The 27,971-nt window shown below is 41.8% G+C and overlaps 1 protein-coding gene across 3 annotated transcripts in view; it reads right to left on the bottom strand.

The window, feature by feature from the left end:
* Window positions 1–27,971, bottom strand: part of LOC140733195 (cullin-9) — a 292,661-nt gene that overhangs the window by 87,852 nt on the left and 176,838 nt on the right. For 2 of the 3 annotated variants that reach the window (XM_073056198.1, XM_073056199.1), the window contains 6 exons: window positions 27,198–27,425; window positions 26,010–26,139; window positions 16,515–16,686; window positions 10,809–10,914; window positions 1,312–1,407; window positions 955–1,130 (listed from right to left, as the gene is read on the bottom strand). In XM_073056198.1, the coding sequence (XP_072912299.1) occupies window positions 955–1,130; window positions 1,312–1,407; window positions 10,809–10,914; window positions 16,515–16,686; window positions 26,010–26,139; window positions 27,198–27,425 (908 nt within the window). The remainder of the gene's footprint in view (window positions 1–954; window positions 1,131–1,311; window positions 1,408–10,808; window positions 10,915–16,514; window positions 16,687–26,009; window positions 26,140–27,197; window positions 27,426–27,971) is intronic. The other variant, XM_073056200.1, reaches the window with a different exon arrangement.

Raw genomic sequence — 27,971 nt, 5'->3', positions numbered from 1 at the left:
GTCCTCAGTTTTGCCTAGGTAGTCTGCAACTAAATGGTATGAACACTGAACTTTCTAATTTTAAGTAACCCACACTCCTTGTGCTCCTCACACCTTCTGATCTCTCCACCCTCTCAACCCTACTCACTTGGTTCCAGCTGTCTATCACTCCAACACTACATCACCTGCTTCTCTTATTTCCACCCGCTCTCATCCACTTGATCCATCTGCCTTTTATCCTTCCATTATCTGGTTCCACTCAACATCTTCCTTACTTGTCAAGTTCCAGCATCTGCAGCCTCATGTTCCACTTATCACCTTCACTATTACCTACCTCCATTCTCCCCTCCTACCACCTAGCTCCATCTGTTCCCCTTTTTCTCTCTCTACCTGTCTCAACATATCAACCACCAGCCATTGTTCCTTGACTCCACTTCTTCACTCCTCCATCTCATCTCTTTATACTTGCTATCTGCTTTCTACATTCTCAATCCTAGTGTTGGGTCTCTATCTGAAACTTCTACTCACACTTTGACCCCATCGATGATGCATGAGTTCATCCAACAGAATGGTTTTTGTTTTAGATTATAGCATCTCCAGTATCTTAAGTCTTCAAGAAACCACAGTACACATGGGCAAAACAGCTGACATGAACACAGTGGGCCCAACAGCCAGTTTCTGTCTTGGACAACTTGATGACAATGGATTCTGCTAATGCAAAATAAACCCAAAGGAAGAAACTAGAAGTGCCACGTTGGCAAACTAAAAGTGACCAGGTCTACGACTGTAAGTGTGAAATTCTCAGCAGGCCAGAGAACATGAGAACAGACAAATCCTTTGTCAAGCGACTTAAAAACATAAAACCTTAATTCATCTTTCTCTCTTTAGATATCATCCATTCAACATTTTCTGATTCTGAATATGGTGTGAATGCACCATGAAACGCTATGGTCCCATATTTAACAGATCACTTACTTGCTAAAAAGCTGCAGCAACTGCATCCTGTCCTCTTGAATCTCCTGACACCAGGTGTGTGCCTTCGTCGTGTAGAAGAGATAAGTTCGACAGCAAAGCTGCTCCTTGAACACTGGCCAGAAGGTCGGCTTTGGTCCCAAAACTTCAAATCCATGAACTCGAGTGTCAATACCACCCTGATTTGAGGGGAAAAAATTAACCAGATGTAAGGATCAGCTCCAGCTAAGTATTTTAATTACATTTCTGAACATGTATGCAAATGGAAAAAAAATAATCAGAACATTTGAAAGAAACTTTTTTGACAAAATTAGATAAGGAAATTCTTCATTGCGTCTTCAACAATGATCACATAATTACCTGCTGGCATCGCTTGATCCGAATCTGGATAATTGCCCAGTATCGAGTCATGTTTTCCAGGAGTAAAACACGGCTAGCAGTGGGGACCACATTCACCTGCAAAGCAAAGGCAGGATCAGCAGATGACAAAGCAAGTTACAGTGATTCACAAGTCAATGATGAATATTCAACAGCACTGCTGACTACCAAATGTTAAAGGTTAATAGCTCACTACTTATTTCAAACTTACTGATTTAAACAATAAAATGATTTTAGTTCAGTGACTCATTCAAAGAAATACTGCAGGTATTATGTGCCTGGTAGAATCCAATCAGCAGAACTGACAACAAAGCCTACCACTTACAAATTGATAGATGAAATGATAAAAATCAAATTTATTGTCACACGCACAAATATACTAATACACAGGTGCAATCAAAAACTTACTTGCAGCAGCATCACAGCCACATAGTATGATGTAAGCACTGTTCACAAGAAAAACAAATACCATTTTTCTTTACGAAAAAACACAAATAGAATTTTCAAAAAACATTTCAGTGCAAAGCGCCTGGGAACCCAAGACAATTATCTTCAATTCTTGCATTAATTAGCAACCTCATACAACCTGAATAGACCAACACTCCCCTAGATCCCAATGAATCAACAAACTTTTAATGAAGGGTTTCAGCTCAAAATATCAACTGTTTATTCACCTCCATAGATGTTGACTTGCTGAGCTCTCCAGCATTTTGTCTGTGTTGTTCAAGATTTCCAGTAGAATCTTGTGTTCAAAATCAGAAAGTGACTTTGTTCCCAATAACGAACAGTCAGACCATTCTTGATTAGCATGCTAACCACCACCCCAAGACATCTGATAGGCACAAGGCTACAATATCTAGCATTAACAAAGTGCATGGCAGTTACTTGCAAAGACTACTCTGAGAATACCATTTAATCCACATGATGGACATATGAATCTCATTCTCTCAAATCTAAATAACTAGCAGATAAACCAGAACAACTTTTCTATGAATACCTTTCATCTAATTAGATTTCGAGAATAGTTTATTCAAACTTCGCGGCGCTGACATTTAATCCCTAGCGCCCGCCCTCTCCGGGCGGAAATGACGTCAGGGGTGCATTACCAAAGTCTCCCCCTGCACGCTGGGTATTTGTGAGCCGGTTCGCCTGCGCAGAAAGTGGGTCGCCACATTAACCCCCCCCCCCCCCCAGAACCGGCGATACACCCCCCAATGCCCACAGTCTGGATCAGCCTCTGTTTGGGAGGTCTGCCTCTGCGCCGCGGTGCCTGAGCCTCGACTGGATGCGCCAAGTCCACATGGGCTGGTTTGAGTCGGTTCACCATGAAAACCTCCTCTCTCCCCCCAATGTCCAGAACGTACGTGGACCCGTTGTTGTTGATCACCTTGAACGGCCCCTCGTACGGCCGCTGTAGCGGTGCCCAGTGTCCGCCCCTTCATACAAACACAAACTTACAGTTCTGCAGGTCTTTGGGTACATGGGTCGGGGTCCGTCCATGCTGTGAAGTTGGTACGGGGCCAGGTTGCCGAGCTTTTCGCGTAGCCTGTCCAGGACTGCTGCATGTTCTTCCTCTTGCCCCCTTGGGGCTGGTTTGAACTCTCCCGGGACAGCCAGGGGTGTGCCATACACCAACTTGGCCGACGAGGCGTGCAGATCCTCTTTGGGCGCTGTGCGAATTCCAAGCAGGACCCAGGGAAGCTCGTCCACCCAGTTAGGTCCTCTCAGGTGGGCCATGAGAGCTGACTTCAAGTGACGGTGGAAGCGTTCCACCAGTCCATTCAACTGTGGGTGGTAGGCAGTTGTGTGGTGTAGCTGTGTTCCCAACAGGCTGGCCATAGCCGACCACAGGCTGGAGGTGAACTGGGCACCTCTGTCGGAGGTAATGTGGGCCGGTACCCCGAAGCGTGCTACCCAGGTTGCGATCAGTGTTCGGGTGCAGGAATTGGCAGATGTGTTGGTGAGCGGGACCGCCTCTGGCCATCTCGTGAACCGGTCTACCATAGTTAGGAGGTACCGCGCTCCTCGGGACACTGGTAGGGGGCCCACGATATCCACGTGAATGTGGTCAAACCTCCGGTGGGTGGGTTCAAACTGCTGCGGCAGGGCTTTAGTGTGCCGCTGCACCTTGGCTGTTTGACACCGTGCACACGTTCTCGCCCATTCACTGACCTGCTTGCGAAGTCCGTGCCACGCGAACTTGCTGGAGACCAGCCGGACGGTTATCCTGATAGATGGGTGCGCCAAACCGTGTATAGAGTCGAAAACTCGCCGCCTCCAGGCTGCCGGGACGATGGGGCAAGGTTGGCCGGTAGCCACGTCGCACAGGAGGGTCCTCTCACCTGGGCCTACGAGAAAGTCCTGCAGCTGCAAACTCGAGACTGCAGTCCTGTAGCTGGGCATCTCGTCATCTGCCTGCTGCGCCTCTGCCAGTGCTGCATAGTCCACCCCCAGGGACAGGGCCTGGACAGCTGGTCTGGACAGTGCGTCCGCCACGACGTTGTCTTTTCCCAAGACATGCTGGATGTCCGTCGTGTACTCGGAGATGTAGGACAGATGTCACTGCTGGCAAGCCGACCAGGGATCAGACACCTTCGTGAACGCGAAGGTCAAGGGTTTGTGGTCCGTGAACGCGGTGAACGGCCTGCCTTCTAAGAAGTACCTGAAATGCCGGATTGCCAGATACAGTGCCAACAGTTCCCAGTCGAAAACACTGTACTTGACTTTGGGTGGTCGTAGGTGCTTGCTGAAGAACGCCAAGGGGTGCCAGCACCCCACCGACTGCTGTGTCGGTTGCGCCCACCGTGAGGGCGGTCGGAACGTCCGTTCTGGGGTGCACCGGCATCGCGGCATCTGCCAAGGCTTCCTTGGCTTTAACGAAAGCGGCCGCGGCCTCCTCGTCCCAAGTAATGTCCTTGCCTTTACCCGACATCAGGGTGTACAAAGGGCGCATGATACGGGCTGCTGAGGGGAGGAAACGGTGGTAGAAGTTCACCATACCAACGAACTCCTGTAGGCCTTTGACTGTGTTGGGCCGGGCAAAGTGGCGGATCACGTCTACCTTGGCGGGCAGAGGTGTTGCCCCGTCTTTGGTAATCCTGTGGCCCAGGAAGTCGATAGTATCGAGACCGAACTGGGATTTGGCCGGGTTGATCGTGAGGCCGAAATCACTCAGGCGGGAGTAGAGCTTGCAGAGGTGGGACAGATGCTCCTGGCAACTACTGTTGGCTATAAGGATGTCGTCCAAATAGATTAACGCAAAGTCCAGGTCGCTTCCCACCGCATCCATTAGCCGCTGGAACGTCTGTGTGGCATTCTTCAGGCCGAACGGCATCCGGAGGAACTCGAACAGGCCGAACGGGGTGATAAGTGCTGTTCTGGGGATGTCTTCAGGGTGCACTGGGAGTTGATGGTATCCCCATACGAGGTCTACTTTGGAAAATATTCTTGCCCCGGTATTCTTGTCGGGGTCACCAATGTAGCGATGTGCTACACACAGCGCTGAAATAATGACACGCAGTCGGTAAGTCGTTTCGAAACTAGTTTATTCAAACTTCGCGGCGCTGGCATTTAATCCCGAGCGCCCGCCCTCTCCGGGCAGAAATGACGTCAGGGGTGCATTACCAAAATCTCCCCCCGCGCGCTGGCTATTTGTGAGCCGGTTCGCCTGCGCAGAAAGTGGGTTGCCACAAAACCACGGCCTCATTGACCAAGTCAGACTGCCCCTCTAAACTTAGTTGTTGAAAAAGAATGGCACTTGTAAAAGAGGCTACTGTGACACTAAAAGTCACTCTGAGTGATCTGCAAAAGTCAGTGGCTACAACTGAAGATGAAGTTTATGGCTTCACAATCTCTAAAGGCCTTGCACAAAAAGAGCATTTATGGAAGAGTGGCAAAGAAGAAGCCCCAGCTTAAAGAAAATAGCTTATCCTTACCTATAAAGACTTGGCAAAGCATCACTTATAAGATACTGTAAAGATGTGGAAGAAGATACTGTGGAAGAAGTTTTTATAGTTGAATGAGACTGAAGTGGAATCTTCTGGCCTCAACATTAAGCTGTACGTGTGGCATAAATCTCATACAAACAATCGAAAATCTCTGGCAAGACCTCTAGAGAGATGCCCACTGCAGCTCCCCAACTAACCTGGCATAGCTTGAGCAACTTCGCAAAGAGCAATGGCAAATCTTGCTCTACCTTTTTGAGCAAACCTAATAGAGACTTATCAAAAAAGACTACTAGTTGTAATAGTTGCAAGAGGTGGTTCAATTGAGTACTGAGCAAAGGGGGATGAATACTTTTAAACTGCTGACATTTTAGTTTTTGAATTTTTTGTTTTTTACGCTTTACAATTTTCCATATTTGTAGGGCTCTACTATGAAAAAAGAAGCATGAGATTCATAATTAAAAATTCTTAGTTAAATTAAAATCCCTAGTTGTAATACTCATTTATGTGAACAAAGGGTTGGGGGTGCAATATCTTTACAAGACACTGTATACAGCTCAGGATAGGAAGAGAAATTAAGCCATGTCACAGTCGTTCCTTAGTCTCATACAAACATCCTGAGAGAATCTATCAGTAGGTTCAAAATTTATGTTGCTCACTGCCTAAACGCAGTTTGAAGCACCTACTGTCAAAGCTTACCGATGTGAAATGACTGCCAGCAAACAGATCATTTGATCTGCTTTGCTATGTTCTACCAGAAAATGTATCAGCTGAAGAGGCAACAGTGCTCAATTTGAATTAGCAGATCTCTTATGGTTCCAATAAGCATAAATTAGATTAATGTAGATAGGTACAAGTAGAATGAACATGAAGCAAAGGGTTTGGTTCTGTGCTGTAGGACCCATGTGACTCATGGGTTTAACAGAGGTTCAAGTCCCTTTAATAACTGAACAGTGGAACTGCAACAGATACCAGTTCTCCATAATACAGGATGCACATGCCAAAATGGGTAATAGTACTGGGAAAAGATGGCACACCAGTCCATATGAGGACCTCAGGATACTATGCTAAATCTTAAAAATTTGCAGAAAAAACCTGAAGCCTCTGAGTCAAAAATCTGGATTTTTTTTTTTGCTTTCTGTAAGGTTCCATGGGAGAATCCTGCAATGGGACTTGGAGATTTGCTCAATGCGTCACTGAAACATATAAACCAGAGATAGAGTCAAAGAGAAGTATAGCAAATAAATAGGTCCTTTGGTCCATTTGTCATGCCAAATTATTAAAATTGCCTACTCCCATTGACCTGCACCCAGACCATAGCCCTGTATACTTCTACCGCCCATGTATCTATCCACACTTCTCTTAAATGTTGAAATCAAGCTTGCATGTACCACTTACGCTGGCAGCTTGTTCCACATTCTCACATCCCTCTGAGTGAATGAGTTCCGCCCCATGTTCCCCTTAAAATTGTCACCTTTCACCCTTAACCCATGACCCCTAGTTGCAGTCCCACCCGACCTATGTGCAAAAAGCCTGCTTGCATTTACCCTATATTTGAAAAGCTGACGATAAATTAATAGCATCACAGAAATTTATGACTCTAAACACAAGTAGTTATGTTATGCATAACAAACAAGCTTCAAAACAGAAATAAAAACATAAGAACATAAGAAATAGGAGCAGGAGTAGGCCATCCGGCCCATCGAGCCAGCCCTGTCATTCAATAAGATCATGGCTGATCTGTCTGTAAACTCAGTTCCATCTACCTGCCTTTTCCCCATAACCCTTAATTCCCCTATGTAAAAATCTATCTAATTGTATCTTGAATATATTTAGTGAAGAAGCCTCAACTGCTTCCCTGGGCAAAAAATTCCACAGAATCACCACTCTGGGAAAAACAGTTTCTTCTCATTTCCATCCTAAATCTTCTCCCCTGAATCTTGAGGCAATGTCCCCTAGTTCTAGTCTCATCTACCAATGGAAACAACTTTCCTGTTTCTATCTTACCTATTTCTTTCAAAATTTTGTATGTTTCTATAAGATCTGCTCTCATTCTTCTGAATGCCAGAGAGTATAGTCCCAGGCCACTCAATCTCTCCTCATAGGCTAACTCCTTCATCTCTGGAACCACCCTGGTGAACCTCCTCTGCACTGCCTCTAAAGTCAGTATATCCTTCAAGAATGGAGACCAGAAATGCACACAGTACTCCAGGTGCTGCCTCACCAGTACCCTGTATAGTTGCAGCATGACCTCCCTGCTCTTGAATTCAATCCCACTAGCAATGAAGGCCAACATTCCATTTGCCTTCTTAATAACCTGTTGTACCTGCAAGCCCACTTTTTGCGATTCATGAACAAGCACTCCCAAGTCCCTCTGCACAACAGCATGCTGTAATCTTTCACCATTTAAATAATAATCTGCTCTTCTATTAATCCTTCCAAAGTGGATGATCTCACATTTACCAACATTGTATTCCATCTGCCAAATCTTGGCCCACTCACTTAACCTATCTATATCCCTCTGCAGATTCTCCACATCTTCTGTACACTTAGCTTTTCCACTCAGTTTAGTGTCATCAACAAATTTTGCCACACTACACTCAGTCCCCTCTTCCAAATCATCAATGTAAATGGTAAACAGCTGCGGGCCCAGCACCGACCCCTGTGGCACCCCACTTATTTATAAGTCTCTTATGCAGCACCTTATCGAACAGCTTCTGGAAATCCAAGTATATGACATCCATCTGTTCCCCTCTATCCACTGTACTCATTATGTCCTCAAAACAACTGAAACAATCAAATAAAGCAGTCAGTGACCCAACAATGAATGGCTTCCTGTTAATGTGCAAATGAATTTTAAAGAAAAGAAAACGACAAAAACTAAACCTGAGATTATGTTCAAGAGTCATAATCATAGAGCATTAAGCTTAAGTAAATTAGCGCACCTTGGATAAGTGTCAGAATATTACCAAATATACTGAGATACAGTGAAAAACTTTGTTTTGCACATCATCCATACAGGTAATTTCAAAATGTAAGTACATCGAGGTAGTATAACGGGAAAAGCAATAACAAAATACAATATACAGTGTTTGTTACAGAGAAAATACAGTGCAGATAAGCACTAAGATGCATGGGCCATCACAAGATAAAACTAGGTCAAGAGTTCAACTTTATCAAAAGGTCTGTTCAACAGTCCTAACAGCAGGACAGAAGCTATACTTAACCCAGGTAGTGTGTGTTTTCAAACTTTTGTATCTTCTGCTTGATGGAAGGGGGTAAAAGAGAAAATGACTGGGATGGGAGGGACCTTTGATTATATTGGCTACTTTCCCACACAGTGGAGAGTGTTACAGAACAAAGGGGGCTGAGAGGCACAAATACATATTCCCCTGAAAGCGCAATACAAGTACACAAGATGGTGAAGACGACATGACAAGCTTGACTTAACTGAACTGGGCACAAATGTACAAGACACTGGTGAGACTGCACCTAGAATATTGTGTGCAGTTCTGGCCACCACCCTATGGGAAGGATATAATTGAGCTTAGAGTGGATACAGGAAAGATTCAAAAGAATGCTTGGACTGGAGGGCTTGAGCTATAAGAGACTGGATAGGATGAGGCTATTTTCCTTGGAGTGGAGGTACCTGAGGGGTGACTTCAGAGGTTTATAAAATCATGAGGGCAGAGATAAGGTAGTCTTTTCCCCAAGATAAAGAAATCTAAATTTATGTTTAATGTTTATGGATGTTTACGACATATAAACATTGCACGTTTAAAATGTGAGCGAAAAGATTTAAAGGGAGCATCAGGCAAATTTTTCAAGAGTACGTGGAACAAGCTACCAGGGGAAGTAATAGAGATGGACATGATTACTATGATTAAAAGACGTAGATGGGAAAGATTTAGAGGGAAATTTGCCAAATGCAGGAAAATGGGGCTAGCTCAGGAAAGCACTATAGTCAGCATGGACAAGCTGGCTGAAGAGCCTGTTTCTAAAGCAGAAAAACAAAACCGTTGCAGGAACTCAGGGGGTTGGACACATCTGTGGAGGGAAATGAAATGTCAATTTTTCAGGTAATTTCTGTGCTATGATTCTCTCATCAATTTCCTCAGATCTTATAAACACATCCATACACTAGGGACAAATGCAGAGCTGAATTAACCCCTCCCACTCCCATGCCTTTGGGATGTGTGAGGAAACTAGAGCACCCAGAAGAAATCCAAACGATCATAAGGAAAACACGCAAACAAATTTGTTTCAGTTCATTAATATTTCTAGGATACCTTGCATGAACAGGTCTCTTCAGGTCAAGCCACAGCACCTCAATTGGATTAAGGTCTGGACTCCAAAACATGAATTTTCTTCCTCTTAAACCATTCTGTTGGTGATTAACTCTTGCGTTTCAGATCATCGTCTTGTTGCATCATCCAACTTCTATAAAGCTTCAGGTGACGGACTGCTTCCTTGACATGGATACATGCTTCCTGGATACAATTTTGAATTCACTGTTCTCTCAACAATTGCAAGCTGTCCAGGCCCTGAGGCAGCAAAGCAGCTCCAAACTATGATGCTCCTTCCATCATGCTTCACAGTTGGGATGAGGTTTTGGTGTTGGTGGGCAGAGCCTTTTTCCCTCCAAACATAGCGGTGTTCATTTCTGCCAAAAATGTTCAACTTTTGTCTCACCTGTCCACAGAACATTGTTCCAGAAGCGTTGTGGAACATCCAGGTGGTCTTTTGCAAACTTGAGGCATGCAGCTTTTTTTTTTGAGAGCAGTGATTTCCTCCACAGTGTCCTTCCATGAACATCATTCTTGTGCATACATGAACAGAGACTTTAGCAAATTCTAGAGATTTCTGCAGGTCTTTTGCTGTTACCCTTGGGTTCTGTTTCACCTCCCTCAGCATTGCACATTGTGCTCTTGGTGTGATCTTTGCAGAACACCCACTCCAAGGGACAGGAGCAACAGTACTGAGTTTCCTCCAACTGTAGACATTTTCTCTTACTGATGAACACTCAGGTCTTTAGAAATGCTTCTGTAGCCTTTTCCAGCTTCATGCATCTCTACAATTCTTCTAAGGTTCTCTGAAAGCTGTTTGGATTGAGGCTTAGTACACACAAACATATCTATCTTGAGAAGCGCAGGCTCCGTCAGTAACCTGATTTTGTCTTTTTATAGGGCAGGGCACCTCCACAACCCACATCTCCAATCTCATCTCATTGATTAGAACACCAGACTCCAAATAGCTTTTGTAGAAGGCATTGCCCCAGAAGTTCACATACTTTTTTTGACCCTAGACTGTGATCGTTTAAATGGTGTGCCTAGTATTGACAAGAAGAGCTACAACTGTTTGTGGTATTAATTTAGGTAGATTGTGTTTGTCTATTATTGTGACTTCAACCATATTTTATGAGTAATTAATGCAGAAAACCAGGTAATTGCAAAGGGTTCACAAACTTTCTCTTGCAATCGTATATCCTCACAGGTGTTATTCAGTTGGATAGAGATCTTACGTCTTACTACTCACTGTATTTAGTTCTGTATTGATGTTACTGGGGTCATCTCCACCCATAACCACCACACGAGCTGGCATGTAACTGGAGTCTTCACTTGCAACCACTAAGGTCAGCTGTCTGTAAAAAGATAAATGTATCACAAAATCACATAGATTTATAGTTGAGAAATGAAATTGTTTTGCGCATATCCACGGTGACCACAAAGTAAAGATCTATCTTTATTCTTGATCAAACCCACTATCATGTTCTTGGTCTGTGGCTTTGTAGGCCCCAACTCTAAGTGCTCATCCAAGTAACCCTTTAAATAGGACGAGGTATCTGGGTCTAGGCTTTAAGGCAAGGATTTCCAGACTACGAATGATAAAAAATACCCCCTAAATCTGTTTACAAATTAAATCAAATCTATGTCCATGGATTATTGGCCTTCCTGCTATGGTGCCAGTGTCCTTCTTCCAGGAAATTTAAGAATTAGTAGAGTTGAATATCATCTGTCAACTTCACAGCAAATAAAAGTCATTTGGACAAATACATGGACAGAAAAAGTTGAGAGGGTTAATAGCCCAAACATGGGCAAATGGAACCAACTTAGATGGGTATCTTCGTAACACAAATGAGTGGGACCAAATGGCCTATTTCTATGCCACAAGACTCAATGACTCTGCAAAAATCCTCCTAGTAAATCTATTTAACTAAGTTTTTCATCATAACTCCACTCACCACTTTCTCCAACGCTAGCACTCCTTCTTGTGGTAATGATGACCCGAATTCACAGTAACCTAGCCATGGCCCAACTAATGCTTTATGCAGTTCAACCATAACTTCACTATTCTTCTCCCCATTACCTCGTGGGTTTTCTCTGGGTGCTCCGGTTTCCTCCCACAGTCCAAAGACGTACCGGTTATTAAATTTTCATTGTAAATTGTCCCATGATTATGCTGGAGTTAAATCGAGGTTTGTGGGATGGCATGGCTCAAAGGTTCGGAAAGGCCTACCCCGCACTACACCTCAATAAATAAATCGTATTCTAAGCTGAAGCCAAAATGACTAGTATATTTTACTCACGGTATCCCAAACATTCTGGCCTGCTCTGCCGTTCAATAGAATCATTGCTGATCACGGACATCAATACCATATTCTAGCTCTTTCCCCTAACACCATGATACATTTTGCATCTAGAAATATATCTTAAGTATTTTCTGCAATTTTACCTGTGCTGCTCTCAGTTATAGTGAAGTCCACGCTTGTACTCTTTGACAAAAATATATTATCCAAGCCTTAAACTTCTTGCATTGTAATCTGAAACAGCCAGCCTGTCCAGCCATGTTGAATTCTTTTAAACTTCCACTGCCAGGGGTAGTGGTGGAAGCAAATACAATTGTGGCAATTAAGAGGTTGTTAGACATACATGTGAATATGTAGGGAATGGAGAGACATAGATCATATACAGGCATAAGGGACTTAGTTTAATTTGGCACCCTGTTCAGTGCTGACATTGTGGACCAAATGTGTTGTTCCTATACTGTGCTGTTCTAAGCAGAAGTCAATGAGATTCCATCTGATTTTTCTGTGCTCTTGCAAATACAGTCCTAGTTAACTTTTGCTCATACAGCACTTCCAACATCCCAAGAATCAGTCTGGTGAAACTTCACTACACTCTCAATGGCATAAATATCCTTTCTTAAATTAGTGGCCCAAAATTGCACACTATTTAGGTGAGGTCTCAACAAGGCCCCATATCAATGTAGCAAGAGATCTTTATTTTAGCACGTGGTTCAAAAAGAGTTCAGGTACATTTCAGCTTTTATTTTAAAAAAGTAAAAATAAATCGGTGAGCAGCAATCAGCACAGGGCCAATAAAAAGGAAGTGTAAGCAGAGCCACCATTGTTGGAGAGGTGCATTGTAAACAGCAGAGGTTCCAGTAAGTTTTCTTTCTCCTGTTACTACAGAAAAAAAACTTAATGCACTATGAATAGATACAGAGGTAGTACAATGTTCCTTGTGTAGGATGTGGGAAATTTAGGAGACCTTCAGGCACCCTGATGACTACTTCTGCACTAAGTTCATCGAGCTGTTCCGTAGAGACCATTTAAGGAGCTGGAGCTGCAGCCTGATGACCTTCGGTTCACAGAGTAAAATGAGGTGATAGATAGGGGTGACTACCTCCCCATAGCACCCAAGTTGCAGGAGGCAGGTCCCTGGATGACTGTCAGAAGAAGGAAAGGGAACAGGTAGTTAGTGCAAGGTACCCCTGTGGCTGCTCACCTCAATAGTAAGTATACCGCTTTGCATACTGTTGGAGGCAGGGGGCAATCTACTGCAGGAAAGCTGCAGCAACGAGACCTCTGGCTCTGTGGCTCAGAAAGAAAAACAGGAGAAGAGGAATGCAGTAGTGAAAGAGGACTCCATAATTAGAGCAGAAAGTGGACTCTGTAGATGTGAAAGAAACACCCAGATGGTATGTTGCCTCCCAGATACCAAGATCAGGGATGTCTCAGATCAGGTCCACAACACTCTAATGGGGAAGAGTTAACAGCTTGAATTCATGGTACATATTGCTACCAATGGCATAGTAGGAAAAAGGAATAGGTCCTGAAGAGAAATATAAGGAGTTAAGCAGAAAGCTACAAAGCAGGACCTCCAGGGTAGTAACCTCTGAACTACTACCCATGTCATGTGCAGTAAAGAAAAGAATAGGATGACTTGGCAGATGAATGCATGGCTGAAGAATTGGTTTAGCAGACAGGGTTTCAGATTTTTGGATCATTGGGGTCTCTTCTGGGGAAGATATCAACTGCACAAAAAGGACAGGTTACACCTGAAGCTGAAGGAGACAATGATCCTTGAAGGAAGGTTTGCTAACATTGTTGGGGTAGGTTTAATCTAATTTGGCAGGAAGATTGGAACTAGAGTTTCAGGGCTGAGGAAGCGGCAGTTTGTATACAAGTAGATACAGTGTGTACTGAGACTGTGAGGAAGATAGGGCCATCAATGGGATGAGTTAAAGTGTAACAGGGTGCCAAAATCAAAAAGGGTAATAAATACACAATGGAAGATGCTATATTTAAATGCACGCAGTATATGGAATAAGGTAGTTGATCTTGTAGCATTTCGAGATTGGTAGGTATGATGTGGCTGAAAGGAGGTCTTAGTTGGGAGCTTAACATCCAAGGATACACATTATATCGAAATGTGTAAGGCAGAGAGGGTGGTATGATTCTGTTGGTATAAAATGATATCAAATCCTTGGAAAGAGGTGACATAGAATCAGAAGGTGTAGAATCCTTGTGGGTAGAGTTAAGAAACTGTAAGGATGAAAAGACCCTGATGGGAGTTATATACAGGTCTCCAAACAGCAGCCAGAATGTGGGCTACCAATTACAGAGGGAGATAGAAAAAGCATGTGAAAAGGGCAATGTTACAATAATCATGGGGGATTTCAATATGCACATAGATTGGGAAAATCAGGTTGGTGCTAGATCCCAAGAGAAGGAATGTTTAGAATGCCTATGAGGTAGCATTTCAGAGCATCTTGTGGTTGAGCCCACCAGGAGAACTGCAATTATTGGCTGGGTGTTATGTAATGACGCAGATTTGATTAGGAAGCTCAAGGTAAAAGAACACTTGGGAGGCAGTAATCAAAATTCAACCTGCAGAGATGACAGCAGAACAGCAATGGCTGGTGGTTCTGGGGAAATTTAGGAAGGTGCAGGAAAGATTCATCCCAAAGATGAAGAGGTATTATAAAGGGAGGATGAGGCAACTATGGCTGACAAGGGAAGTCAAAGACAACATAAAAGCAAAAGAGAGTGCATATAACAAAAAATAGTGGGAAGGCAGAGGATTGGGAAGATTTTAAACAACAGTAGATAACTACAGTATAAAAGCCATAAAGAGAGAAAAAATAAAATATGAAGGCAAGCTATTCAATAAGAAAGGATATAAAAAGTTTTTTCAGATATTTAAGGAGTAAAAGAGAGATAAGAGTGGATATCGATCACTAGAAAATGAAGCAAGAGAAGTAGTAAAGGGAGTAGTGGCAAAGAAATGGCAGAGGAACTTAAGCACTATGCGTCAGTCTTCATTGCAGAAGACACTAGCAGAATGCCAGAAATGCAAGTGTCAAGGGCAAAAGTGAGTGTCATTGTTATCACTAAGGAAAAGTGCGGGGTAGCTGAAAGGCCTGAAGGTAGACAAGTCACCTGAACTAGATTGACTACATCCCTGGGTTCCTAAAGAGGTAGCTCAAGAAATTGTACAGGCATTAGTAATGATCATTCAAGAATCATTAGATACTGGCATGGTTCTGGGGACTGGAAAATTGCAAATGTCACATCCACTCTAAGAAGGGAGGGAGGCAGAAAAAAGTGATTGATGGCTCTGGGCCTGTACTCACTGGAGTTTAGAAGAATGAAAGGTCTAGATAGAGTGGATGTGGAGAGGATGTTTTCTATAGTTGGAGAGTCTAGGACCAGAGGGCACAGCCTCAGAATTGAAGAGCGTCCATTTAGAACAGATGCAAGGCAAAATGTCTTTAGCGAGAGGATGGCGAATCTGTGGAATTCTTTACCAAAGACAGCTGTGCGGGGCTAGTCACTGGGTATATTTAAGGAGGAGAATGATCGGATCTTGATTAATCCAGTCAAAGGTCATGGGGAGAATGCAGAAGAATCGGGTTGAGAGGGATAATAAATCAGCTATGATGGAATGGTGGAAAACTCATAGGCATATTTTGCTCCTAGGTCTTATTATTCCCCTACTCAAATCCTTTTGCAATGAAAGACAACATACCATTGCCGAACCTTTATATTTGCTTTCACGGATGGGGTACAAGAACAGCTAAGTGTCTTTGTATATAAATGCTTCAAGCATGACAAAACTTTACCCACCATAAAATGGGTTTTCTACCTCCAAGTTAACTTCCTACAGATCTTCATTTTCCTTTGTCAAACAATTCACCAAAATTGTGTTAATGAACTTGACTAACAACTTTTCAAAAAAATCTAAATCAACTTGGTCAGACCAGACCTTCCCTTGTAAAGAAAGGTAATTAAAATCATACTATAGAAAGCATACAACAGCACAGGAGAAGGCACAGAGGAGATTCACCAGGACGTTGCCCAAGATGGAGATTTATTACGAGATTCTGGAGAGACCAGGTCTGTTACAGCATCAAGTGTCCAGAAGAACACCTGAATCATTGAGGCAAAGGAGGCTCGGCTGGAAGCTGAGCTTAAAACAGGTAGCATGAATTGGTCAGTGTGCACATTGTGGGCTGAATAGCTGATTCCATCCTGTATAACAATGAACTTAAATGTTACCTATGCTTCCACTTATTTTTAATCTGCACTTCTATAAATGTTGACAAACTATATTGGAGTTCTTTTTAAATTATGAATTTGCCAAAAGACAACATTATAATCAGAATGTACCCTAGTGATTTAACCACTTTAAACATGTTAGTCATCTTTCTTCGTCCTCTTACTATGTGCTGAGCAAATCTAGTTGTTCAATTCCTTCTCCTTCATATCAAGGGTCACAGAGATAGAGTTGTACAGCACAGAAACAGACCTTTTAATCCTACCTTCATGGAAGACAGATTCAAAGTTTTAAGAGAAAGGGAGAGAAAATGTACATTAAGATGGTGTAATAGTAACACTGTATAGTACACAAAATAAGCTAACTGAATCCTCCAGTTTAAACCAATGCAGAGACGTACCTGATAACCACCCCTTTGTGCATGTATATGTTAATATAGTGAGACCCTGTGCTACCATTCGATTCCCAGTACGTTTTGGTATTCTTGTCAGTTAGCTTGCTTGCTCTGTGATGATTGGAGGACACCTCCACTTTCTCCCAACATTTGTCTTCTTTAAGCTCCACATTGGAACCTATGCAAAAAAGGAAGAAATATAGTAACTACCAGGCAAGGAAAGTATGCTAAAGAACATTATTGCAGAATCCAAATACATTCAGGATTGAATAAAGTTTCCCAAAAACTCTATAAAGGTTTTAAAGATTACTAACAAGAATCAAATCGAATGGTCTGCATAACTTTCTAATCTAGATCAGCCCTGCTTGAGTGATTCATCAATGACACCACGGATTTGTTAGGTTTAAGAATAGACGTGAGGAATTTACTTTAGGATTCACTAATACGTCACAAAGTAAGACACACTTATGCCAATACTTTGGTATGCTGCTCTGAAATAATGTTCTTACTGCCACCATTTTCCCTGTTCAAATAAACATTTTTTAAAATATCTCAATCATTAGTTCATTCTTAACTCAAAGTGACCACACAAATTCTCCAAATCCACATTTTGTTATAATGTAGAATCATAGATACTGCAACTAATTATGGCTGGACAAAGGAGGCTTCCTTTTGATCTATCCCAGCATTTTCTCCTTCATCTTCTTTTGGTTTATTATTTGTTCTTAACCTGTTCCTTTAAGAATCAAGAATACTCCCTAAGCCATCCCTTCTACAGAACAAACAATCCAAAAGTTCCTCTAAGTATCCTCACAACCCACCATTTAGCTATCAAATTGGTACTTTTTTGGTGCTTTACTTCTAAAGGATACTGACTGCAAAGTAACAAACAAAATTGTACATTGAAGATATGATTACATGGATGTCTTAGAGACTTTTCACTTCTAGCTCCATCAGACTAATGATACGTTTTAGACTTACATTATCTTACCTTACTGCTGTCACATGCTGTTCTGTTAATTCTCTTGAAAGATCCCCCAAAACTATATTTCTGATTTGCACTGACAAACCTAGAGATACTTCACCCATGTTCATAGAGACAGCTGGCTCTGTCTACATCTCCTGCTGCTTCAGAAAAGCAATAACATATTCAAAAACCCTTTCCACTATGGTCATTCTCTCTTCTCCCCCAGGCAGAAGATACAAAAGCTTGAACACACACACCAGGTTCAAGGACAGCTTCTATTTCATTGTTTTAAGATTCTTGAACAAATCTCTTACTAAAGATGAACTACTGATCTCATCAACCACCTCACTGTGACCCTGACACAATATTGTCTACCTGAACGGCACAATCTATAACTGTTAAACTTGTCAGCATTGTTATTTTTGTACTAGTTTGATATACACAAATGACAAAATGATCTGAATGGATGGCTTGCAAAATAATTTTTCACTGTAAATCTACACATTTGACAATAATAAACTGATTACTTCACCCATTGCCCTTCCTTAATCTTGTTTCTTGTATTTATTCCTTTGTGTTATGTGCAGTCATAAATGTATCTTCCAACCTATTTACAACTTAACACACCAGACATTGACTTTGCAACAGTAACGCCTTGCCAATTTGTCACTAATTAGAAACTTAGATTTTCTTATGTGCCCCACTGTAAGAGCTGGAAAGTAATAGCAACAAAATCAGTAACATTTTTTTCAGTATGTCTATAAAAATACAAAGATACTCTATACTAACAGTTTCACACTTCTCTAATTGAAAACTACAAGTCAAATCCAAACTCTGTATTTCTGCACTTCACAAATCTAAATAGTTGATCTTGGTAATAGATATTACAGGTAAAACCACGCCGTATGCTGTCGAATCATAGAGCATGGAAAAAGGCCTTTCAACCCTTATGTTTCCCTCAATAGATACTGCCTGATCCACTGAGTTCCTTCAGCACCTTATTTGAACATTTCTAAGTTGATTAAATCCTAATGTCTGCTCTCCCTTATGAATTTCTTGGTCTTCTGTTTTGACAATATTATTAGCACAGAAACAACTCTTTCAGCAAGCTAGTCCCATCTGCCCATTTGGCACATAGCCCTCTAAACCTTTCCCATCCATGCACTGATCTAGATGGTTTTCAAATGTTGCTAATGAGCCTGCTTCAACCACTATTTCTGGCAGCCTATTCCAAGTATGCAGTACCCTTTACGCGAAGAAGCTGCCTGATCCCCGTTAAATCCCTCCTCTCAACCTATATCCTCTTTTTAGCATCCCCTCACTAGGGAAAAGACTGTGTTTTCACTTTTTCTATGCCACTTATGACCTTCTTTACCTCAATCTGGTCACCCTTCAATCTCCAGTTTTAAAAAGCAAGCAGGGCTTATTGGGAGTTGTCTGTGGAGCTGGAGATTGCAGAGTGGGTTAAAGACAGTTCCTTGCGGACTTTACGTGCTTGTTTTAAAAAAATTAGTTGGGTGGGCCTGTCGGGACTTGTTTATGGAGTAGGAGATTCCTTGGGTTATTAGTAACTTAGCAAGGGCCAATTATAAGTAGTAAGTTGTATGTGGAGTGGCCATTGTGGAAGCAAGCAGAATCAGAGAGAGAACTTTGTCTCAACAGGCTCTGACGGCAACAGGCAAAAGCTAAGGGAGCCCAGTCTTTTGGAATCATTTAGTTGATTGTAGAACTTAAGCTTAATGAGTTAAGAGCCAAAGGTATAACAAGAGTAAGCAGGATGGTAGTTAAGGCAGTCTAATGCTCCTCTTGTAAAAAGTGGGATTTCAGAGTATCTAACGGTGTCCCTGATGACTACATCCGCAGGAAAAGCACCCAACTTCATCTCCTGACTGACAAGGTCAAGAAGCTGAAGCAGAAGCTGGATGCACTCAAGACCATCTGGGAGGCTGAAAAAAATCTTCTAGATGAAACTTTTACTGAAGTCATACCCAGAGTACAGGCTTCAGACAGTAGATGGGTAACAACCAGAAGTAAGCAGTTAGTGCAGGGTTCTCCTGTGGCTATTCTCCTCAGTAACAAGTATATTCCCTTTGGATACTGCTGGGGTGGAGATGACCTATCAAGGCACAACAACAACAGCCGGACTAGTGGCAACTGTGGCTGCCTCGGAGGTTCAGCAGCGAAAGGTTAAGTCAGGCAGAGGCTAGTAAGAAGAGACTCAATAGTTAAGTTGATGGACAGGAGATTCTGTGACTGCAGATGGGTCCAGGATGTATCAAAGTGGCTGCAGAGTATTCTCGGGGAGGGGAGGTGAGCAGCTGGAGGTTGTGGTGCACATTAACACCAATGACATAGGAAGAAAGGGGAAATGGTCCTGCACAGTAAGTATGGGAGTTAAGGAAGAGGCTGATGAGCAGGACCTCCAAGGTAATAATCTCTGTATTACTCCCAATGCCATGTGCTAGTCAGGACAGGAATAGGATGATAGTACAGTTGAATGAGTGGCTGAGAAACTGGTGCGGGGGCAGCGGTTCAGGTTCTTGGATAATCAGAATCTTTTCTGCAGGAGGGGTGATCTCTACAAGGTGGCCGGGTTCCAACAAAACTGGACAAGAACCAATATCCTGGCTGGGAAATTCACTTGTGCTACTCAGGGGGTTTAAAGTAGTTTGGTGGGGATATTGGAACCAGAGCACAAGGCCAGAAAGTAGAGTGTTGGAGAGAGAGGTAGATGTCAGGACCAGTAAAAAAAAACCAGGAGCAAAGTAATAGATATGATGAGAGGGATAGTTTCAAGTGTCTATTTTAATGTTGGGGGAGTATTAAGTGCATGCAGCACTTCAACTTCACTAATGTAAGCTGGGACCTTCTGAGTTCAAGATGTTTAGATGGGACAGAATTTGTTAGGTGCATCCAGAAGGGTTTCTTAAGTCACTATGTAGATAATCCAACAAGAGGAGGGCTGTACTGGACCTAGTGGGTGATTGACCTTCCAGTGGATAAACATTTCAGGCACAGTGACTACAACTCCTTAAGTTTTAAGTTACAAGGATAAGTATGGACGTTGTGGGAGAGTACAGTAGCATGCAAAAGTTTGGGCATCCCAGTCAAAATTTCTGTTACTGTGAATAGCTAAGCAAGTAAAAGATGAACTGATCTCCTAAAGTCATAAAGTTAAACATGAAACATTCTTTTTAACATTTTAAGCAAGATTAGTGTATTATTTTTGTTTTGTACAATTTTAGAGTGGAAAAAAAGGAAAGGAGCACTGTGCAAAAGTTTCGGCACCCCAAGAGGTTTGAGCTCTCAGATAACTTTTACCGATGTCCCAGACCTTAATTAGCTTGTTAGGGCTATGGCTTGTTCACAGTCATCATTAGGAAAGGCCAAGTGATGCAAATTTCAAAGCTTTATAAATACCCTGACTCCTCAAACCTTGCCCCAACAATCAGCAGCCATGGGCTCCTCTAAGCAACCGTCTAGCACTCTGAAAATTAGAATAAATGATGCCCACAAAGCAGGAGAAGGCTAGAAGAAGATAGCAAAGCGTTTTCAGGTAGCCGTTTCCTCAGTTCGTAATGTGTGGTTTTTGAGAAGAATGATGAAAAATCATGGAAGACAAAGTAACAAATGAGGAAATGTTATGAAAAGCCATAAGAAGAGAGCTGATATCATTAATCAGGAAGCAACCATTGGAATTTTTGGAACATGTACTGCGGAAAGAGAAGTTCAAACATCTTGTAATGACAGGAAAAATCAACAGCGTACGACATTCATGAGTTACATCAAGGGATGGACAGGCAAAATCTTTGAACAGCTTATCAGAATTTCTCAGATTTAAGACAGAAGATTATGATCGCCCACAACATATTAGACAGCACATTAATATGATGATATATCAGCTGCAGATATGGACAGAGAAATGGCAGGTAGAGATTAACCCGGCCAAATGTGAAGTGATGCACCTTGTAGGTCAAATGTAAAGATCCTTAACAGTGTTGATGAGCAGAGGGATCTTGAGGTCCCTGAAAGTGGCTATACAGATTGATAGGGTGGTTAAGAAGGCATATAACATGATTGCATTTAATAGTAAAGGCACTGAGTTCAAAAGTCAGTAGGTTATGTTGCAGCTTTATAAAACCCTAGTTAGGCTGCATCTGGAGTAATGCATACAGTTCTGGTCACCTCATTATAGGAAGAATGTCAAGGCTTTGGAGAGGATGCAGAAGAGGTTTACCAAGATATTGCCTGGATTACAGACATGTGCAAAATTAAAAAGTTGAACAAGCCTGTGTTTTTTGTGGAGCAGCAGAGATTGAGGGGAAATACGTTAGATATTTATAAGATTACAACTAGCATAGATAGAGTGGAGTGAGAATATCTGACTTTCTGTCAGATCGTCAGCAGGTGGTAAGAGTGGGCTCCCTCATCTCCACCCCTCTGACTCTCAACACAGGAGCCCCTCAGGGCTGTGTACTAAGTCCCCTCCTTTACTCCCTGTATACCCATGACAGTGTCGCCACCCACGCCAACGACACTACATTGATTGGCTTAACCTCAAACAATAACGAGGTGGTCTACAGGGAAGAAGTCATCTCCCTGACACATTGGTGTCAAGAAAACAACCTCTCCCTCAATGTCGCAAAAACAATGAGCGGGTTGTGGACTACAGGAGTAATGGAGACAGGCTAACCCATATTGACATCAATGGATCTGGGGTTGAGAGGGTAAACAGCTTTAAGTTCCTCTGCATCCACATCACCAAGGACCTCACGTGATCAGTACACACAAGCTGTGTGGTGAAAAAGGCACAACAGTGTCTCTTTAACCTCAGAGGCTGAGGAAGTTTGGTATGGGCCCTCAAAGCCTAAGAACTTTCTACAGGGGCACAATTGAGAGCATCCTGACTGGCTGCATCACTGCCTGGTATGGGAACTGTACTTCTCTCAATTACAGCACTCTGCATAGAATGGAGCGGACAGCCTAGTGCATCTGTAGCTGTGAACTTCCCATGATTCAGGACATTTACAAAGCCAGGTGTGAGAAAGGGCCTGAAGGATCATTGGAGACCTGAGTCACCCCAACCACAAACTGTTCCAGCCGCTGCCATCCAGGAAATGGTACCACGGCATAAAAGCCAGGACCAACAGGGTCCGGGACAGCTTCTTCCATCAGGTCATCAGACTGATTAAGACTGATCAGACTGATTTGAGTGTATTTCTATGTTACATTGATTGTTCTATTATTATAAATTATTAATTACTATGATTGCACATTTAGACAGAGATGTAATGTAAAATTTTTACTCCTCATGTATGTGACGGATGTAAGAAATAAAGTCAATTCATTTCAATTCAATTCTTTTCCAAGCGTTGAAATCTCTAATACCAGATGGCATGCATTTAAGGTGAGGAGGTTAATTTTAAAGGGGATGTGAGGGGCAAGTATTTCTCTTCCCACAGAGTGGTGGGTGCCTAGAATTCACTGCCTGGGGTGGTTGTAAAGGTAGAAATGTCAGACACTTTTAAGAGACATTTAGTCAGTCACATAAATGTGAGGGAAATGGAAGGATATTAGCCACTTGATTACAAATTTACTTGGTTTGGTACAACATTGTGTGGTGAAGGGCCTGAAGCTGTGCTATACTGCTCTTATATTCCATCTTCCAACATTCCAGGGATTAAAGTCCCTAGTCTACGCAATCCTTCCTCATAACTCAAGCATCCAAATCTAGGCAACATCCTGGTAAATTTTTCTTGCGAGTTTAATAAAATCTTTCCTATTACAAGGTGGCCAAAACTGTACACAATAATCTAAATGTCTTATATATCTACAACATAATTTCACAACCCCTGTACTCAGTGCCCTAACTGAAAACGATCAGTGTGCCAAATGCCCTTTTCACCACTGCCACTTTCAGAAACTATACACTGCACTCTAAGGTCCCTTGAGTCCATAACACTCACTATGGCCCTTCCATTCACACACTGGCTTGATCTCTCAAATTGCAAGACCTCACATTTTTTGCCAGTCCTCAGCCAAAAGACCTAGCTGCTCATTTTTCATAACCTTCTACACTATCTACAACACCTATTTCAGTATCATCTGCAAATGTCCTAACTATGGTTTGCATAGTTGCACCAAAATCATTTATATAAATTACAAAGGTCCAAGCATCGAGCCCTCCTGCAACCATTAGATGCAAATCTCTAGTCTGAGAAACAACCCTCAACTGTCACCCTCTGTTTCCTAGCACTAAGCCAATTATGAATCTATCTCTCCTGGATCCCAAGTGATCTAACCTTCCAGACTAATCTGCCATGAGGGACCTTGCTAAAGGTAAAGGTCATTTGGGTAACATGACCTACCCTCATGTACTCTCTTGATACCTCCTCAAAATTCTCCAAAGAGATTTGACAGCCACAATTTCCCATGCACACAATCATGATAAACTGTCCTAAGTCAAATGCTGCTCCTCCAAATATTGATACATCCCATCTCTCAGAATCCCCTCCAGCAATTTACACACTATCAATGTCAGACATTAGTCTTTGCTCCTCTTTTTAAAACAATGGTACCACATTAGCCACTCTCCAGTCCTCTGGAACCTCACCTGTGGCCAGAGCAAGGAAAAATCTCTGCAAGGGTCTCTGCAATTTCTTCTCCGGCTTCCCATAAGCCCAAGAATGCACGACAGTCTCTGGGGATTTATCCACTTTAATGCACTTTAAAGCCTCCAATAGCTTCTCCATGCTATTCGTATGTGGTTTAAGGCAACACCACTTATCCTCCACATTTCCTTAACTTCCATCACTTTCTCCACAGTAAAAATAATTGAACAGAAATATTAAAAATATCTCCCATCTCTTTTGGTTCCACACATGCAACCATGCTGAACTTTTAAAGGATAAAAGATACTCTTATTCTATGTTTCATCTTGCCTTCCAGATCCTCAGCCTCTCTTTTTACCGTCCTAACATCTCTTAAGTGCACTGCTATTCTTCTTGTAGTCAGAGATTCACTAGTTCCCAATTACTTATGCACAGTGTACCAGAGCCTCAATATCTCTCGTTATTCAGGATTCCCAAAACCTATCATCCTTATCCCTCACCCCAGCAGGAGCATGTGGGCCCTGAACTTTTCATATCATACATTTCGAGTCCTCTCACTTGACAGTTGCTCCTTACTTACATACAATCTCACCCAATCAACCACTGCAAGATGCCACCTAATGGTTCCAAAATGGAAGAAAGTGGTGTCAGAATGCCGGGTGGGGGGGGAGGCAGGGAGTAAATAGGTCAAATCAGTGAAGTAAATAAAAAACAAGCTACTTCTTTAAACTGAAAGGAATTGTCCAGATCACTTATTAATATGATTACAGAGGTTAAAATGCAAGTCAGGATTTATCCTATAACAGTGAATAGAACAAGTGCAATATCCATTGCTTTTACTATGTGCTGACTTCTTTCACGGAAAGCTGGTTGGTTCTGAGTGGAACCTCACTCTCTCCCCTTCTCAATTCTGTGCTGTTCCATGTACAAGATGCCATTTGCAAATGGACGTATTTGCTTCAATGAATTTTTGGATGTTTCTTTATAAACTTAGGTCATCTCCATACTTTCTCTTTAACTTTGCAAGATCTTTAAATTTCAGCATATAAATTCTGATAGCAAGAATAATACTTGTCTAGAAGCAATTCCAATTAAATGACCATAAAACCAAATAATCCTTCAGATGCGATCCCTTACATTAGAATATTAGTTAAGAATTTATTCTTTCTTTCACAGGCTGTTGGGAGCTGTAGGAAAGGCCTATATTTTAATGTCTATCCCTGAATCCCCGTGGAGGTATTGCTAAATAGTTTTGTGTGGCTGGTGCCACTGAACTGGTCAACAGTAACACAAAAGATTACAGTCTGGGGTGGGTACTCAATGACAGGGAGGACTTGTTACACTTTTTTTGCAAGAGTAGGTCATTTCCTCAAACTCACCCACTACTTTATATCATGTGGATTTCACTAAGATTGGTCCCTATGATCACAAAGGCTGAAGAAAGCCAAGATGGATCACTTTTTAATATTTGATTTGCAAATATTTCAGCCTTCCATAATAGATTTATGTAGGTTCCTCCATTGTTAAGAAAGTAATTAGCTGTTTAGTCATCTATCAATACTCAGGACTAGATAAGTCAAGACTGGGGAGCTGATCGTCTGAGTGTTGTATTATCTGGCTCCATCTATAGTCTGCTACTTCTGGGAGTAGTCCCACAGCATTCTCACTAGTTTGTGGAACAAAGTACAAATGCTTACCTGAAATACAACTTACTAATTTGTTCCGGGATAGCACTTGCTGTGCCTCCCGAACGTTCAAGAGTCATGCTCCATACAAATTATTGCAAGATTGAATGAATTAAACTCAGTGTGCTGCAATGAGTTTCAACTGCATATTTCTGTCAGCAATATTGATTTTAAGTTATCTTCACTTCATCAAGAAACCAGATGCTTTCTTTTAGCTCCACACATAATTTAAACTTGCCGTGATTCAGTCTGTTATCATTGAGCCGCTCGGACAGACCTTGACAAAGGTTCCTCAGGAATACATCAAAGAAAGGGATATTGATTGGTTGATGACTACGTCTATGTTCCTCAATTTGTCCCAAAACCATCTGTAAGAAAAAAAAAAACAAATATGCATGCTTAGGGTACGAGGAAAGTTCAGTCTTCTTATTCAAAGGTGCTTAGGAACATAACTGATATTGGGCACCTTAGATTCCAATTTGCAGGGGAGGAAGGAAGGCCAGTGCTCTAAACTCACATGTGAAGTATCTAAAGATACTATTGTGGAATATCACTGCATGTGGACCATGTAGAATAAGGCTCAAAACTTTTTCCATCTTCGTCAGGCCTAAGTTTATAAAGTATCTTTGCCACAATGGGCTTAGGTGAGAAAGAAATGTCTTCAAAACCATTGCCATACTGGTCGTTTGGAAGAAAATAATTTATTGGGAATGGAAATTATTAAAGTTATTTATATCCTTGCAAGGATATAAATAACTTTAATAATTTCCATTCCCAATAAACTGTGTTAAGGTATATTCCCAACTGAGACAGATAGCAACATTTTTTTTTGTCTACAGCTATATCATCTGCTGCAGCAGGTAATAAGAACTCAAATTCAAATTTCTCTGATAAATACTTTAAGGACTTGCTGAATTCCATTTTAAACTGATTTTTAAAAAGTAAGGGCAGGAGAGATAATAAGCTCCCAGAGTAGTATATTAGGGTTCAAACACTGAACCAACCTATCTCCTCTGGAATGCTTAGTGGGCAAATGCACTACTTGGGGTAATGCAGAGCCACATCACACAGAAATATTTCAATTGTGCGTCTATAGGTCTGTCATTGCAGTTCAGCCAGGTGTGGAAATAAGGTCTCTGAGGCAACTAAAGAAGAAAACAGCAATTATCCATGATGCACTCCATATCTGGTGCCAATCGACTCTCCATCAGTTCATAATGAAGACATACATCAGATCAGGACAAGCTCAGACTTGACTCAATGATCAATTAATTTTTAAACATATTCCTAAATTCAATAAAGCAATTGCTGGAAGATCTACCACTTGCTGCATAAATGTGCTCCACTGCAACAATCAACATTTTTATCATAAAATGGTGAAAAGTAATTCACTGGACGAGGAACCACACAGAACCACTTCACATACCTGTATACATCCAGCGAGTATACTAGTGGTCATTTTCTTGTATAGGCTGGCATATTTTTCACAGTCACTGACCAAATCTCGGAGCTCCGCAGCCAGCAATAAAGCTGAACTGTGCTTGTCTAATGCCTTAGACAGTGCTTCCTTTGAACCAAGCCGACACATAACTACTGCGTAATCTTTGTTCACCGTAGCTAGCCTGTGTAGAAACCGTATAAAGTCTTGCAACACCTGAAGAAAAAAAGAATAACTTCAATCACATGAAATTGGAAGGTTTATTTGCTGAATTAACAGCACCTGCTGAGTCAGTGAACTACCTCATAAATTTACACAAACAAGGAAAATCTATGATTTTACCTCAGATAACAGTGAATTAATCAACTTCAGCCAGGGCACATCGATGGACAAATTCCTATCCCATTCCATCTTTTTCCTTTCTTTCTGAACTTCCATTTTGTTGTCTTTTGCACACTGGTTGAACACCCAAGTTGGTGTGGTCTTTGATTTATTCTATTTATTGATTCTATTTCAGTTATTATTCTATTACAGATTTATTGAGAATGCTAGCAAGTAAAAGAATCTCAGGTTTGTATATGGTGACATATATTTACTGCAATAATAAAAATACTTTGAACTCTCATCCCATTACCACCCTCTTTCATCTTACACTCATCCTCCCCGTCATTCAATCAGATTTTCCCTTTTGTTCTCTCCTCCCCATTTGTTCCATAAAATTATTTTTATTTCATTTTTCATTTGTGAAGAACAGCAATATGA

Source organism: Hemitrygon akajei, chromosome 9 (genome assembly GCF_048418815.1).
Source record: "Hemitrygon akajei chromosome 9, sHemAka1.3, whole genome shotgun sequence".
Lineage (NCBI taxonomy): Eukaryota > Metazoa > Chordata > Chondrichthyes > Myliobatiformes > Dasyatidae > Hemitrygon > Hemitrygon akajei.
Note: the sequence above shows the minus strand (reverse complement) of the source record. Positions and strands in the feature narration are given on the sequence as shown.